Genomic DNA, 18,554 nt, shown 5'->3' on the forward strand with positions numbered 1-18,554 from the left:
CCCAGTGGCCTTTGAATTCAAGAGAAGTTCACTGTGCTCTCTTCCTAGAACTGACCCTAACTATGATAAACTTTTTAAAGTTAGACCTATCATAGACTGCCTACTAAACACTTTTGTTTCTCACTACTCTCTTAACAGAGAACTAACTATAGATGAACAAATGCTGGGTACAAAATGTAGAATTGGTTTCCTTCAATATTTACCAAAGAAACCTGTCAAGTGGGGAATCAAGTTGTGTTTGAAGTTTTAAATCTACATAGGCAAAGAGGGACAAATGCCAGCTAAAGTTTAGCAGAAAATGTTGTGATAGAACTGATGAACAAGCACAACAGACTAGGACACTGGGTTTTCATGGACAACTTTTACACTTCCCCTCATTTATTTGACAAACTACTGACTATGGGAACATAGGCCTCTGGGACATGCAGGAAAGACAGACTATTTCCCACAGCAACTGGTTTCTACAAACCTAAAGAGAGGGGGAAGCACATTTTTTGAAATGTGTAACTCTGACAGCTGTGAAGTGGACTGATAAATGAAACATTTATGCACTTTCAGCTTTACACTCTAATATTATGAAAACTGTGACAAAAAAGAGGGAGAGATGCAAAGGTTACCATACCTCAGTTAATTGTGAACTACAAGTTTATGGGAGGGGGTGGACCTGAATGACCAACAATTAAGATACTATTCTACTGGACGAAGGACAATAAAATGGTATAAAAAACTGTTTTTTCGACTTTTGGACTTCAGAGTTGTAAATGCTTAGATTTTGTACAAACAACAAACTAGTCAGCCAGCATTATCCCAGAAGGCCTTCAGAATAACCTGGTCACAGCTCTTATTGAGTCTCTACGTCAAAGCAAACCAGGTCCTTTTGGTATACCACTTTTAAGAACTGTACAGGACTCATCACATCTGAGACTTACTCTTGGCAGGCATTTCCCAACAACTGTTGACAGAAGTCACAGGAAGAGATACAGACTGTGCCTCCCAGAATATAAAGTAACAATCAAATGTACACTGTGTAATGAATTTATCTGTAATAAACATTTTGAAGAGTATCACACCAGTGTTACTCTTCAAAGAAGTTATTTCTTTATCTATGTCTACTCTTTTCCTTTGTTTACATTTTTTTCTCTATATATTTTAATGTTTGTATTTCAAAGTACAACAGTGGTTACTTTTTACATTAAATTTTGACTGAAATATTTTGGAAAGTTTTCTTTTGTTATTCATACAGTAGTGATGCTACCTTTTATGTGTCAAAATCAGTTTATAATGTCTAAAATGTTTTTAATAAAATACCTATGTCAACTTGCATTCATTGATACAGTTTTTCCTATGCACAACATTAGGTATGTCTTTTTTTCCATTGTTGATCCTTTTATTCTGGTTGTTCCTTTTATCATGTGTATACCTTGATATTAATTCATGCAATTTGTATGTGCATTATTCATTTTAGAGATGTTTATCATTTGTGCATAACTTTATTCTGCAGACATTTGTAGAGTATTGTATCTTTCTAAAATGTTATAAATAACCTTTTTTTTTGGTTTTTTTAGCTGCTAGTGTTGCATAAATTGCTTTCATTTTACCTCAATTTCGACAATTAGAAGAATAATACAAATTCAACAGGCATAACTAGAAAGTCAAAGTACAAATCTCTAACAATAATACCAGTATTTTGCTAAATACAGGGAAATTTTGGCTACCATACATATGTATATATATATATTGTTATTATTTATTCACAAATTTTAGTTATATTTCTTAAAAACTAGAAGAATAAAGAAAATATACTTCTAAAAACAGAGATATCGAGAACTTACAGTGGTTACAAGACTTTGTGCTCTAGCGTCACGCATGCTAAGCCTTGTTTATTCTTCCAAATGGAGGGTGTAGAGTTATTAATTTTTTTATGCTTCAAATATACATATAAAGAAAAAATCAACTTACTATATTAGTGCACACAAAACACCTGTAATTTATTTGGGTGTCTAAACAAGCTTTATGTGAGTTTTAAAAAATCCTGTTTCTCTTCATAGCAACAAGTTAGTCATCACACTTCAACAATTTGGGTGAAATTACGATTTTCTACTTCAAGCTATTTACAAACAGCTATAAGACTTACGTACACAAGTAACTGCTCTTTATATTGGTTATTATTGGTGGGACTAGACAAGAGGTTTTGAAAGACTAGAGTTGTAGGAGGAGCCAAACTACTAGATTGGCTAAATATACTTGTATCTCAGCAAATGAAAGAAGTAGGAGGTTCTTATTTTTAATTATAACTTGTCAATATCTCCAATCTGAGTTTCTAATTCATTAACTACAGCACACATCGTGTGGTAAGCCTAATTGATTATAAACTGAAAAATAACACAACAGGAAGTGTTATGAAACACGCAAAAAATAATATTTATCATGTTTTCTTTATATTTCCTTTTAAATTAAGAAATTAAAACATATATAACATTAAAATTTGAAATATAACCTTTGTTTTGATGTGAATCTGTTTGACATAAGTAATAGTAAAGCTATTTAACAAAATTTTGAAAATAGCTCTCTAAAATGTCATGACATGCACCCTTTGACCTGCCCATAGCAAAAGGGTTAATAGATTTTTCATTTTGTATATTACTTTGTATCCAGTCTCGTTATTCTATTTAACATAGTTACTAATAGTTTTAATATAAAACTACTTGGTATTTGACATTTTGAGAAAATATTCTAACAGCTCCAAAATTAATTCATTTCCAACCAAAATATACCATTATACTATGCTGGTAGGTCTACATATAACATCTGCAGCTACTGGATAAAAACAATTTATGTTCACTGCTAACCTAAGATTGAAAAAATTCATTATGTGAGGAGAGTTGAAACTATACATTAAAATAATTCCTTAATTATAACTCTAAAATACAGTATTTTACACCTTACCTTGACACTCTGGGTGTTAATTTCTTTGGATGCATTGACTGGTGAGAAAAGACCATCATTGTCCTCATCTTCATCATCCTCAAAGAGTGAAACAATTGTAGTTGTACGTTTTTTTGTTGGTGATGTTATAACAGCTGTAGATTTCTGTGTTTCCTGGCAAAAATATAAACATTTCACCTAAGAATGTTAAAAAAACAGCAGAATACATTTCATCTCTAATAATCATATTACATTACACACAGTAAGAACATCCATAGGTAATTCCATAAATATAAAAACAGCCAGAATTTATTACATAAGATCAACTAAGATTTAAAATAGATAAATTTATTAATGATAAAAGACTTAAAACATAGAATTCTTAAATCTCTTTACATGTTTAAAATATTTAATAAATTGGAATTGCATATGCTATGTCGTGAAACTATTTTTACCTTCCATAAATACTATGGAATGCATCTTTATGGTATATTCAGTTCAGCTGTCAACAGGTTTCAAAAATTACCATTAATTTATAGTTTAGAGAGAGTTTGGGTTATTTATAAGTCTAGTCAGTTGACCCTCTCACCTGGGGCAGCTGTTTCTGTGTATGTCATGAGGTTTTAGTGAGTTACATTCACAACTTAATTAAACTACTTTCTTTTCATGGTATACCAATAAATATAGCATAAAAATGTAGCTAGTAACCCATATATTAATATTATATATGTTTTACATTCTTATTTTGATAACACAATATTGAAAAAATTTTTAGAATTTCCCCTAGTGTGAGAATTGTGACATTTGCTCTCTAGGCATCCCCTCTTCACTAATTTATCTACCACCCCTCAAAAAAGTACAAAATATAATGTAAATTACTTATTATAATATTGTCATCGCTCAGCAAATGCATAATTTGTATAGCCTTCAATCTTATTTGGTTACAAAGCCATGAAATAGACAACCAGACCTCTCTTGCCATGCCCACTTGTCACATCCACTCTTTCAGAAACTGCCAATAGTTCTCTCTGCCATTCAATACTGTATTATTTACATCCAATAGAAAGCTGAGATCTTCACCTATCAAATATTCAATGATGTATTATATTATGTTGTTTTCTGTAAATAGAATTGTCAATTTCACTTCCAGTTCAAACTTGATTCCCATGGGAAACACATCAACAAGCTTAGATGAAGTTGTAACAGCTCTTGTTGCATAGTTAGAAAGCCAGAAAAAGTATGAAAGTTATGGGACATTGTCTGCTTTTTGCACGTTATTATTCCCTGTTCCTTGGTGCATTACTTAACTAAATAAAAAATTATTAGTGCGGTACTACCATTAGCATGAAAAAGTAGGGTTAAGTGCCATCAACAGTCAATAGCAAAAAAAAAAAAAGACGATGACGACCCACGTAACTACTCTTTTCTTTTTTTTCATGTGTATTCTTTACTTATTATTATAAAAGTAATTCAAATAGAAAAACAAGAAACCCTTTAAATTAGTAAAGGTTAGATTAAGTTAAATAAATAATAATAATATAATAAAATCTTTTCAGAAAGTATGCTCACAAATAGATCGTGTGTAATGTAATTCAACAGCGTAACTTGAGTTGCACATTTGCCAAGTGATTTGAAACTTTTAATGGTGCAAATAGTTGTTAGACAGGGTTAAAAGGGCAATAAAACAATCAAATTTAAGAATAAATAGATGTCTACTGTTATGAGTGTAAAGCTATTTAGGATAAACCAATGTAGTTTCATATTAGAATTTGAAGTAATTCTTTAAAGAAAAAAAAAGGGTAACTTAGATACATTTAAATTTTTTTTTATGTTTAAGAAGTCGGTCAAATTGACTAACCTTATATAAAGTTATAGTAAAGAAAATAACAGATAAAATATAAAGTTTTATTGAAAAAAAGTTTGGAATTTATTTAGGAGGGTTTAGAGATTATATAAATAGATTTTTCAGATGACAAAAAAGTGTTTTTAATCTTAACATGAAAATCACTTTGTACTTAGAGCAGTCAACACTTTGACTCCATATATTCATGGAGAAATTTTTAATGAAAATACTTCATTAAATATTCAGATTTTTTTGTCTACAAAAGACTTAATGGTTACTGAAAGTTTGCAAAATTTCGTGAAGATATGTAAGACATATTAGGAGTTATATTATGAAAATTATAATGAGAATAAAACAATTAGGAGGTAGGTCAATTTGACCAACTTCAGTTAACACAACTGAAGAAATGCCATTTTTAACCTGAGTTTTCAGACTGTATCACAATATGCCCAAGTATTTGTAACACATATTAACCTCACTAAAACGATATGAGATAATGATGCTACACCTATAATATTCAAGTGTTCCCTATGTTGTTTTGGCATTATGGTAAATAGGATATATGAAGGTTGTAACCTTACGTTACATAGTACATCACTTACTTACTTCATAGAGGCTTGTACCTGTTTCTGTGTTGGCTCCCTAGATTGAGGTTATGATCATTTCAAAAGCTGGTACATATACTTATACAAGTTAGTATGAGTTGGGTGTTTATCTTCCTTGAGATTGTTTATTTGGAATAGCTATTGACATAGGTAATCTAAGGATTGCGAATTACTGGTTTCATATAAAGGTGGGATATCAACATAACCCTCTCTCTTCCCTTAGCCGTTGCTTTGACTCTGTCTTCATCTGCTGAAGACATTAAAACTTCTCTTCACCACAGCACCTACAAGTGATTATGTGAAACAGAAGTTGGCCAAAAGGTTAAATTTAACACTGTCTGTGAGTAAAAATAGTTTTATTTGTTGTGTGATTTGTTTACAATTGTTGTCCATATTTAAAATTATTCTTTGGAATATATTTCTGGAAACTACGTTTTGTGGATACTTATAACTAAATTACCTGATGGATATCTATGTGCAATACCAATGATTAGTTATCAAGTTAAGTTTTGATGCCATGACCAAAGAATTTGTTTAAAGTGGAATTTATCATGAATATGCTCTTTTTTTTTTTCTCTATTTTATTCTCTAGTGTTGTAAAATTTGCAAAACACGATCAATATGCAAGGGTTCATTCTAAGATCTTATAGAACTTATAGGAGGAAGTGCTGTTCAGAAACAAAAAGAAGAAGACAATAACAGAATGGAGTAAAGAATTGTAGAGGCACTCTCTTATGCTAAGATCTTCCACAGGAAATGGTGAGAGCTATATACACATTCATGACCTGCCCTTGGGACCCAGTAGTGGATAGGGGAGTCATATGCTACTACTGTGACAAAGATATATCACTGTAGAATTGAGCCTCCTGAACATCACGGGGGTAACCAGTGTCTTGCCATGATCAAGCAGATTGTTGGGACAGTCAGAATCCTTCCTCTCCAGAAAGATTATACTGACAATGTTCCAAGACCATGTTTGTCGGCTAAGGTTGATGCATATCTTTACACATTGAAGTATTCTGCACAAGACTTTTCCAAAAAAAAACAGACATTGCAAATTGACAGGATGCATGCATCTCGAGACTTGTTATGGTGCCACATCAATTGAGTTGATAATTTACTAATAAAACACAGTTTTGAAGCTGTTATAAAGGTAGTTTACATGTGATTGGATGAAGCAAGAAGTAGACTATCATTTAATAGTTGATTAAATATATAGGTTTAATAGCTTTCTTTACAGTTCCTGTATGTGTCTTTCATTTGTAAATTGAGAATGTATTTGTGTGTTAAATTACACCTGTTTGAAAGCTACAGAAATTTTCTTCAATGAGAACACATAATTTGAGACAATGGAACATACATATATAATATGAAACAAAGGTGTCAAATGATTGGAGATTGTTTAAAGCTTAATAAAGATATCTTGTTGATATATGGTTCTTTGTTTACAATTATAGTATATTTACTTTTTAATAGAGATACTATGATTTTATTGAGTTGCAATATTGTAAACATTAGGTTTTTTGTTTGTTTTTGAATTTCGCGCAAAGCTACACTAGGGCTATCTGCGCTAGCCGTCCCTAATTTAGTTGTGTAAGACTAGAGGGAAGGCAGCTAGTCATCACCACCCACCGCCAACTCTTGGGCTACTCTTTTACCAACGAATAGTGGGATTGACCGTCACATTATAACGCCCCCACGGCTGAAAGGGCGAGCATGTTTGGTGTGACGGGGATTCGAACCCGGGACCTTCAGATTGTGTTAGGTTTTTTATTATGTTCACCAAATCAAATAAGTTAAGTGAGTATGGTAAGATACTGCTAAATATATATTTTATATTTATCATATTCAACAAGCATACATAAATAAACTGGCTATTTAATTACTGTTAATTGCAGTCACAGTACGTTTTAGATAAAAATGCTATTATCCATATCATTGATAGTAAAACAAGTTTTTATCACTAAATTATCAATATATTTGATTTACAGAAAATTTGAGATAGATTACTGCATATTATAAAAACAAATGGTGACTGCAGTCAATATTAGCAATTAATTTGTCAATTAGAAAATGTCAGAGTTATTTTTTACAAACTTTGTGGCATTTTAAAAAAGATTTATTGTTTTTCTGTTATTAACTACAAAGTTACACAATGAGCTATCTTTTCTCTGCCCATTACATATATCAATACCCAATTTTTTAGTGATATGAGCCTTCAGGCTTACTGTTGAGCCACTAGGAAGCTTTTATAAGAGAAAAAAATATGTTTTCTCACCAGATGCACAAATGGCAACCTTCAGAAGAGGTCTATCATATGAAGCAATTAGTAATTGGAAAATTACTTGAAAAATAAGATTAATACCATGTTAGAATAATGTAATGGTTGAAAAGATTATGAAGTTAGCATAATTCTGCTTTGTTTTAATGCTTATATAGTGTGTTTGTGTTAGGGAGCACATACTAATAAATTAATCAAATAAATTAACTCTCTTGCTAGGGGTAGGTCAAGGTGCACATCATGACTTTTTTACAGTTACATTCAAAATTTAACTAAACTACTTATTATCAATGTATATGAATAAACTCAGAATCAAAAAATAGTTTGTAAACCAATTTTTATTATATAGGGTTTAAATTCTTAATTTTAAAGAAAATATTTTTAAAAATTCCCAAGAAATTTAACAAAAGTTACTCATCATAATAGAGACATCAGTAAGGTGAAATCTAATTTTTATAGTCTTCAATCTTCTTTGTTTAGGGAGTCATAAACTTGCCATGCCCACCTGGCACATCCTTTCTTTTACAAGTAGCCAATAATTCTCTCTGACATTTTATATCATTTATAATCAATACAAAGGGTATGTTTTAATCTACTGAATGATGTATAATGCTACATTGTTTTCAGTATAGAGTATTGTCAATTTCATCTTCAGTTTGAAAGTTTATCTTGCAACATTCAGGTTTAGAAGCTAGAGGAATTATTTTAAGCCCCTTGACTTAGTTAGAAAACCTGTTAAATTATAATAGTTAAAGGACATTATTTCCTTTGTGCATGTTATTACTGTGTGTTCTTAGGTGCATTAAGTAAAAAAAACAAAACAATTAGTATACTAGCACCATCATTATAAAAAAAGGTAGGCTTAAATTTCATCTACAACCAACAGAAAAATAGGTCAAAGGTAAGTACAATATTTTCTATTTTTCATGCATATGTTTTTATTTATTGTGATAAAAGTAAACAAATATATAAAAATTAGGCAAGATACTGAAAAATAACAATAAAAATTCTTAACGGGCTATGCTCGCAAGCAGCTTGTGCATTACATCATTCAATATGGTAATGTTAGTTATGAGCTTACTAAGTTATTTACAACTTGTGTGATGGATTTATTTGTTTGAGAACAAAGCCACATTTGGCTATCTGCTGTGTCCACCATGGGGGCTCATATCCAAGATTTTAGCATTGTAAGTTTATAGATTTACTACTGTCCCACCAGGGGACTTGTTTGGGGTGATTATTAATTAGAAGAGATTGAATGGGTAATAAAAGAATAAAGTTAAGTAGAAAAAAGGCAGAGACTGTTACGAGTCCTAAGCTGTTTAGGATAAACAATTGTACTTGTGGTTACAATCTGCAGTCATTATAGAGAGAGAGAGAAGAAAAAAAAAAGAGTAATTTATATTTATTTTATATTTTTACAGTGGTTACAAGGTCTGTCAAATCAACCAAGTCCATATAGTGTTGGGGTAGAGAGAATAACAGATAGAATATAAAGTTTTACTGAAAAAAACAACAAAAATATTTATTTAGAAGGTTTTAGAGGTTATGCAAATTTTATGATGAAGAAAAGTATTTTTAGCCTTGATATGAAAATCACTCTGCACTCACAGCAGACAACACTCTGACTCCATCTATTCACAGACAAACCTTTAGTAAAAACATTTAATTAAAAAATCTGATTTTCTGTGTACAAAAGATGTGTATTATTTACTGAAAGCTTGGCAAATTTCATGAAGACACACACAACATATTAAAATTTAGAGTATGGAAGCTTTGATGGTTACAAAGTAGTCACATTGATCGATCCTGTATGGAAAGAGTTAATGGATTAAAAAAAATAATAAGTGACCTGGCAATGTTCTATTGATTTTAATTGCTCATCCAACTATGCAACCTCAAAAATATGGTTTGTTGCTGTGATCCTTTCATTCATGGCTATTTATTTGTACATAATGCCTTGGAGATGGTACATCTGTACCTTCAAGGTGTCTGCTGACCTACTGATAGACTGTATACATTTATACTGTGTAAATCAAAACACAACTTCTTACTTCTTTGTTTTAAAAAATCAAAACAGAAATACAAACCTCAGATTTGTCCTTGCTGGTGGAATTTGTTTCATTAAAGAGTTTTTCATCTTCAAACAGGGAAATGCCACCAGTGTTCTTTCTGTGTAGAGTACGAGAACATTTTTTCCTTGGTTCTTAACAAAGATGCAAATATTCTACTTTTTTATGTTATTACATTTCTTTAAGAAAAATAAAAACAAGTATACATTTATATATTTATTTAAAATTCTACAAAACAAAAACTAATACTGTACCTACATATGATAAAAATAAGGTAAGTTTTTTTTCATTGATGCAAAAGTTTATTATAACCAGTAATCAAATCTGTCATTACATTTAAACACACATTTTTTCTCTTCTTGTTGTTTACTAAGTAATATACATTATGGATTTTTATGCGGTTATTTCTTGCAATATATATTTATTTCTTCCATATGCTGTTTAACCAAAATTATATATAACACACATCATTACTTTTTATATTTGGAATCTCATATACATATATATAGCTGTTATTACAAAAACTACTACACTATGGGACTGAAATAATATCAAGAATTTTGCATGAAGTGCACACCAGAACTTACACATTCACACAATAACCAAATATTCATGCAGGTTCTCTGGGTTTGTACAAAGTGACTACTATCTTATTGAATGTACACTTTCAAGTAGAAGTGTGTTCATGTATCTCAATAACATATATATATATATATATATGCATACCACTCATTCTAGTAGTAGCTAGACACTGTAACTGAAATCTTTAAGTTTTTTAAAGAGAAAATGTGTGGTAAAAATGAAGTGTTGCTGTGAATTTTTTTTCTATGTTTAATTAAGCAACTTTATTTATAAAGTAAAGAAAAATACTTAAAACCACATTTGCTCAATACTGTAGATGTCAGGTATCCTGAACTAAAATAGAGCTTGTTGGCCCTACATCTACATTACAAAGAACTTTGTCAAAAGCAAGTATCACACTCATTTTAACTTTTATGAGTATAAAAAGACACATTGTGTAGCTTTGCACTAGAAAAATAACAAAACAGAAGTAAGAGTAAGATTTGAAACAACTCAGTGTAATGTTTTAAGATAACTAAGAGTTTTTCTAGTTTTATCAATGCTTTTCAACCTAAGAATGAAGGAATCATAAAATGCTTTTTCTTTGATTACAATAGAATCTAAATGTTAAATATTTGGTATACACATGTCTAATGTAATGGTAGATTGAAATGAATATTTGTAACATTAAAATAAATGCTAAAGCAGAATTTCTTAACGTTTTAGTAGAACAAATGTGGTACATTTCACAAGTGTGGAAAAATGTCCACAGATGATACTGAATTGTAAATAACAAAAGATATGATTATAGGTCAAAAGCATGAGAACAAGTGTGGGAGAAAAGAGTCAGACAGCTTTATGTAATATAATGAAATGCTAACTATTATCCCAATGCAAAACAAGGCAGACCTTTCATTATAATCACAACATGAAGATTCCTGCATATTGGTTTTAAGATTTAGCATCTTAATAACTATGACATTTCTTCTTATTATGGAGTTTCTACTTCATCAAAGATGACAGAGGAATGTGCAACTGTTCTTTTATAATATATTACAAGCTTTTGTACATGTAGAAAAGATTGGGGTTCATCAGTTTGAAAAGGCAGTTTAGTATCCTCTTTTCAGCTTTAACTGAGCAGAGCCTAAGTAATATTGACCAGAGGTAGGGCTGCGATATGTGCTGTTTCCAGTATTGTATATTGAATCCACTATAATGAAATCATGAATTGATATATATACAATTACTAGGCCAAAAGCTTTGATGGTCTCCAACAAATACCTTGCAAAAGAACTTTGGTTATATTGGGTTTCTGTTATTTTTATAATAAGATACATTGAAGAGGTGATGAAAATAATGTGCAAAAGTTTAAATAATGATATATTGGTTACATTATTATTAAGAGTTAAAAACATTTGTAACTTAATCCAAAAAAAAACATTCTACTTCAAAACTTCAATAGATATTTTGGCTATGTTGATTTTAAACTGTAAGCAAAATGTCTGTATTTACTTTTCCATGTCAAATATACTGAGGCTATCAGTATCACTTCTGTCATAAAGGTGAAATAGGAACATCTGAAGAAAACATTAGCTGAATGCACAAATATATACTCTTCACCTTAAAATTCAGGTATCCTCACTAACTACTGAACTCTGAATTTAATAGTACATAGTCAGTGACAAAGCAATGAGCTAAACAATGTCCACAAACAACAGAAAAGCAAAAATGAAATATATATGTACAATATTAGTACAGTTAAATGTGCACAAAAGAACAGGGCTGTAGGGATATTATAACTATGACAGTCAATCTTTCTGTTTGGGTGCTACTGGCTGACTACTCTCCATCTAGTCATCAGTTCAAAACTAAAGATACCTGTATCTAAACCCTAGGTATCTCTGGCCTAACTGTAAAAAGTGTTTCGAACAATGGACTTACTGAGCTAAAACCCAATACAATAGCCATAACGTCGTGACTGGCCCATATTTTACTTACTTTAGTGTGAAAGCTCTTTTTAATACTGGATATAGTGTATTACATTATTTTACAAGATCAGAAGTCTGTATATTTGCACATAGCCTATCCATGAGGTTAAAAACTTTGTTATGAAAACAGATTAAGGAATGTTATAAAAGTAAGTTACTTCAATAAATTCTGTAATTTCATATATATATATATATGGAATTTGCAGATCTCCAGGTAAAACTGAATCAAGAAAACATGCTTCAATTCAACAGGTAAACCCAGTTTCTTTGCCCAGTTGACACCATCACCTCATAACTCATTCTCTTTCAGCATTGTTCAGCTGTAATACACAGGAATATCAAGGAATATCACAGTCATTAATCCTTCCAACAAGGATGAAATATGTTACAGCAATATCCCCTCAGGTAGAATGGACATTGCGTATTATAGAGAAAAAAAGTAATTAGAAAAAAGGACAACCTCAATGACTTTCTGGACCACAATGTCATGCTAAAAATGTATAGAAACTAAGTAAGTGAAAAAATTTTAAAATTCATATATCACTAAAGCAGGTAATAAACAAATATGCTTGCACATCACACAACACCTTCCGAATGCTTTAAAAGTCTAGTCAACAGTACCGCAATAAATACTAATCACAAATTATATGTTTTTATGATAATGTCTGATATTTATAGCTAGGAACATTATTAAACAAAAAAAAATGACTTTGGATTTTTTTCAGAGACTGTAATACCAGTATAGCACTGATTTTCTTTAAAATTAAAAACTTTTGGTGAGGATGATACTTTAGAAGAGCCTGGACACTGCTAGGGGCTTTAATTTCAAACACTGGTGTGCAGTTCTTTGAAGAACTATATGTAGATGTAAGTATAGGAATATTCACTCGTAGATTTTGAGTTCATAAATCACTGTATACGTACCCTTTTTTAGGTGGGATATGGTCAGCTGTTTGTTTATTTTCTATTTTTTACAAGAAGTTACCATTTACAAGGACTTTAGAAAAGTTGAAAGTAAAACATAGACTTATCAAGGCAAATTTTAGGTACTTTCCTGGTTTTCAAGCACTTGTTCAAACCTTATGTCAGATAAACCAAGAGAATGCTACTGGTTCTTCCAACTGTGAGAGATTAGGATGTAAGCTATATTCTGTGCACTAAATGTGAAATATAACTGAAATATTTCCAATCATAGTACGAATGGGTTTTAAGACATTCCAGCCGAGTTTTTTGTCCACAAGGCCAAAGTGCTGTTCTAACAGAATAATGTTTCTTACAAATATCTGGTGTCACGTACAAAGATTAATTCAAACAATAGACAACAATATTTTAACTGTCATTAAATGGAGAAGGGTGGTGCAACAACAAACCAGGACAGTCACCCCCTTCTATGACTTACATATTTAGACTTTTTTGGCTGACCATTTATACATAAACATAAACCTAGAATACATTAAGGTATAATAATTTTAATGTTTCATTTTATCTTTTATTTTTAAGAGCACAAGAGAAGAAACAATGCCTAAAGGTTACTTGAAAAGTTTCTACTTATTATCAAATACAGGAAGTAATATTAATGATTTCTTGAAGGACTATATTTTAAATGTAGTAGTTTTATTAATAGCAAATAAACATACCTGATTTCAGTTTTTAACCTTTTTCCTCTATATAAAAAGTTTAGTTTATTAGTTAGGAAGAGGATCAATTATAAAATACCAGAAGTTAATTTGAATTTTCTATGTGCTATGGCACTAAAAAGCTGGATTTTAGTTGTTAATGAAAATGAAACTATGTTTAATTAATGTTTTCATGCATTATGATTAAGACTATTTAAAGTCATAATCTGTTTTGTTTTTTTGAAAGAGCAAATAGAAATGTATTTGAAATATGTACCCTAGGTTTTCCTGAACAATTAACACATCAACTAAAAATCATAGTTTTTCACAAAATCACTTTGCACTTAAAATTTTAGAAGAAAATTATTTGAATTCCACAAACAGTTAAGGATGTTACAACACATTATACAGTGCTTTCTGAAAATCTTTTTACAATGAAGTACAAAACTTTTCTAAAAGACTTGCATCATACAAGAGAAGGAAAGAGAATGAAAGAATAATCCAAATAATGAATGAAGCTGACACTCTAAGTCAGCTATCTGAAAGGTTTAAGTGTTGACACAAACATCAAAATAAGCATGATCGACAGAAAAACGTAATATGGGAACCAAAAAATTGCAGGAAATTACTCATTTTCTATGTAAAACACACATTTCAAACCTCACAAGTGAATAAGTAAAATTAATTGTAATATTAAGTTTATTTTAAATTTTTTTGTATAAATGATATTTTATTATGAGTAATGTCACCAAAAAAGCCATGGACCCACAATCAACTTGTTTCATAGTGTAGAAAAATGTTTTTAAAACTTTGATGGGGTTCAAATGGATTTCCTTGGAGATTCAAGGGTTAATAGAAGGTACAGTAAAGGAACAGTACTAAAAGCATCTATGTGCACATACTTATATGAGCAGGGTTATAGAATACCTATCTAAAATTTGTTACAGACTAGCTGTAACTTGTTCTTAGGTAGGATTAGACAAGTGCAATGATTCTGTACATAAAAATGTTTCTCAGCTTAATTAACCTTCAACATAAAATTATTCAGTAGTCTTTCATACAAATATTGTTAAGCACATCATAATTATTTTCAAGTTCGATAATAATCTATTTTTTCACTTGTTCAAAAAATTTTGAATGAATATTTCCATGGACAATAAACAAAATTATTATACTTTACCTGGATGAAGGTTTGGCCACAGCACTGAAGAGGTCTGATTCTACACTCTCAATAAATAGTCCTTCATCTTTACTTAAAGTCTGTTCAGGTGAAATATCTTTTTTAACGGTTTCTTTCTGACCTACTGAAGTAACCACTTCATCAAACAGATGTTTTCCAGAAAGTTTTGTTTTTGGTTTGCTGGAAAGACAAAAAAAAATATTAGTAAGTTACTATAACATTCTTGTTAACATAGTACTTTTAATTAAATTATAAAAGTTAACCAAGCAAGTTACAAAATTTGATAAAACAAAGTGAACCAAGTCAACATATTTCAACTTGAATTAACTTGACATTAGTCATATCAATATCAAAGTTAATAATACACAAAAATCAAATTAAATACTTAATCATATTATCCCATTATTAAACACTGTGATCTTGGTAAATAATTGTAAAAGCAAAACTAAATTGTTCTAACAGCAATAACAAAATAATTTATCTCTTCCAACTGTGAAAAAAATGGTTGACCAACCATGGCAGCAATAACCAAGATAATCAGTTCCAGTTGATGTGAACTGCTGGACCCACTAGAAGTGTGCCAAGATGGTTAATAACTCCAAGGGCAGAGAATTTGGAAAGTATCAACAGAGGCAATCTGGCCCAGAAGCTTTAACTTTAATAAGCTGACTGATCAGCTTCAACAGTGGCTAACAGTTGGTCTAGTAACTCCAACAAAAAGTAAAGAACAAATTGGTTGATTAACTCTCTCAATACGGACTCGGTTGATTTGACTGACCATGTGACCTCTTTATACTTGTTTAAATTCTTTATAGTTTTGACTAACTTTTAATATAGAATGTATACCTTCACAAAATTTGGTAGACTTTCAGCAAACATTACGAGTCTTTCACATACAAAAAATATTTTTAGTGCAGTATTTTTAATAAGCTAAAAAAGATTTGTCAGTGAATATATAAAGTATTTTTTTGACAAGTCTGAGTGCAAAGTGAATTTCAGGTTAAGATTAAAAATACTTTTCTTCATCTCAAAAATCTCAAATTTCTTTTACATAATCTCTAAAATTCCCTAAATACATTTCAAATGTTTGTTTTCAATAAAACTTTATATTTTACCTGTTATTTTCTCTACTCTAACTCTACATAAGGTTGGTCAAATTGACCAACCTTTTAACAAAAAATCAAAATCAATTTAAATTTACCCTTTCTTTCTTCTAAGAATGACTTCATATTGTAACATCAAACTACATTCGTTTATCCTAAGTAGCTTTAAACTTGTAACAGTATACATCTATTTTATTGCCCTTTGAACTGTGTCTACCTAATTTTTGTGTCATTATAAGGTGTAAATTACTTGGAGAACTTGGAGGTCATGTTACGCTATTATATTATTATTATTACTTATTTTACCTAATCTAACCTTAACTAACCTAAAGAAATCCCTATTTTTACATTTTAGTTACTTTTATAATAATAATAGATATAGAACAAATATGAAAAAAAAGTACTTACCCAAATCTTCTTTATTCTTGCTGTCGATTGTTAATGACACTTAAACCTTAAATTTTTTTATACTAATGGTAGTAATGCACTAAATAATTTTTATTTAATTAAATAATACACCAAACAACAAAGAATAATAACATGCAAAAAAAAACATACAAAACAGAAGCCTTTCCACTTTACAGTTAAAAAAAAGAAAAGGAATATAATACTTCTCAAGACCATAGAGCAATGCATGTCAAAGTTGCTCAATTTCCACATTTGACAGATCAGGAATATTTCTTGATGTAAAAACAAGACAATGTCCTCTAACTATCACAATTTTTCTGGCTTTCTAACTATGTGACAAGAGCTGTTACAAATTCATTCAAGCTAGTTGTTATCTTTCCTGTGGGAACTAAGCTTGTACTAACAGTGAAACTGACAAATCTCTGTTCATAAAACAACATAATATAATACATCATTTGACAGATGAAAACCTTGGCTTTCTATTGGTTATAGATAATATAGAATTTAAACATAAGAGAAAACTATTAACAAATCCTGAAAGACAGGATGTGACAAGAGGGGTCTGATTTTCTATTTGATGGCTCTGTAACCAAACAAAATTGAAGGCTATAAAAAATTACGGTTTGTTTGAGCAATGACAATTTTATAGTCAGTAATTTACATTGAATTTCATATTTATTGGAGGGGTGGTGGATAAAATACAGAAGAGGAGATGCTTAGAGAAAATGTGTCACGTGTGTCACACTCGGGGAAATTCAGGATTTCTTTAAATATTGCTTTATGAAATTAAGAACATAAAACTTATATACTATTAAAATATGGATTATTAGCTAAGACTTTGTGCTATACTAATTGGTATAACAAACAAAATGTAGATAAATAAAATTTTGAACGTAAGTCACTAAAACCTTGTGACCTGTGCAGTAAAGGATGCCTGTAGCAATAAGGTTAAAGAAGGCAAGCTAACACCTCCAACATTAATAAATTGGTAAATAACTCAAATAAAGACAAGCTTGCCTAGCAACTCTAGCAATGATGGGCTTGTCAAACAGCTGAAGTACAAACAATCTAGTCTAACAGCTCTAAAAAAACTAAATAGTTTAGCAGTAGAATAATTTCTAATCTTAATGAAGCTCCTTACTTTGCAAGCCTAAATTTTACAACACACAGCAGTTTTTCACATATCTACTACAACAGACTAGTTAAGAGGAAAATGATAAAACATCTGCAATCAAATATGAGTTTTTAACAGATTTGTTAGGCCTAGTAAATTGTTAAATCTTTAAGCTACTGAATTTTTTGTAGAGACAAATATATTAACCTTGTTGCACAGGTGGGGGTCAAAGTGCACATGCCACAACCTTTAACAGAGTGCCATTCAACAAGGTATTTTGAATTTTATTTCAGAGTTACCAACTATTCATTTTAATCTAGATTGCTGATTTAACAACAGTTCATGTATAGGAGCATAAATACCATATATAATACAGAGGGATATTAAGAAAACTGTGGATATGCATTTTGAAGGTTCATGAGGTTAAGTGCAATATTTAAACTTTATGATTGACAAAACTATTATTATTATTCATGTGAAAAACATTTTGCACTCCAACTTATCAAAGCTTGACTAAAGTCATCAGTTCACAGACATGTCTAGAGTACAAATACTTTTCTTACTGATTGTTTGTGTATAAAAAGACTTGTACACTTTAGCAAAAAATTACCATATTTCATGTAGACACACATAGAAACCTTCAAATCATAGTCAAAATACCTTCTCCAACACAGGGTTGATCCATTAGACCAACCTCACTCACATTTGGTTACATTTAATAATTTAACATGATCCACAGAAAACAATTTTATCAACTTAATAAACATAAAAAAATAGTGAAAATATATTAAATACCAGTAGTTAATTATTAAGTGATCATTAAGTGATTATTAAGTAGACATCTTAACACACAACATA

The 18,554-nt window shown here is 30.4% G+C and overlaps 1 protein-coding gene across 6 annotated transcripts in view; it reads right to left on the reverse strand.

Moving 5' to 3' along the window:
- Window positions 1–18,554, reverse strand: part of LOC106466226 (WASH complex subunit 2-like) — a 181,958-nt gene that overhangs the window by 33,478 nt on the left and 129,926 nt on the right. For all 6 annotated transcript variants that reach the window (XM_022394196.1, XM_013926476.2, XM_022394198.1 and 3 more), the window contains 3 exons: window positions 15,072–15,251; window positions 9,745–9,826; window positions 2,947–3,099 (listed from right to left, as the gene is read on the reverse strand). In XM_022394196.1, the coding sequence (XP_022249904.1) occupies window positions 2,947–3,099; window positions 9,745–9,826; window positions 15,072–15,251 (415 nt within the window). The remainder of the gene's footprint in view (window positions 1–2,946; window positions 3,100–9,744; window positions 9,827–15,071; window positions 15,252–18,554) is intronic.

Source organism: Limulus polyphemus, unplaced genomic scaffold, assembly GCF_000517525.1.
Source record: "Limulus polyphemus unplaced genomic scaffold, Limulus_polyphemus-2.1.2 Scaffold2193, whole genome shotgun sequence".
In the NCBI taxonomy this organism is placed as follows: Eukaryota; Metazoa; Arthropoda; class Merostomata; order Xiphosura; family Limulidae; genus Limulus; species Limulus polyphemus.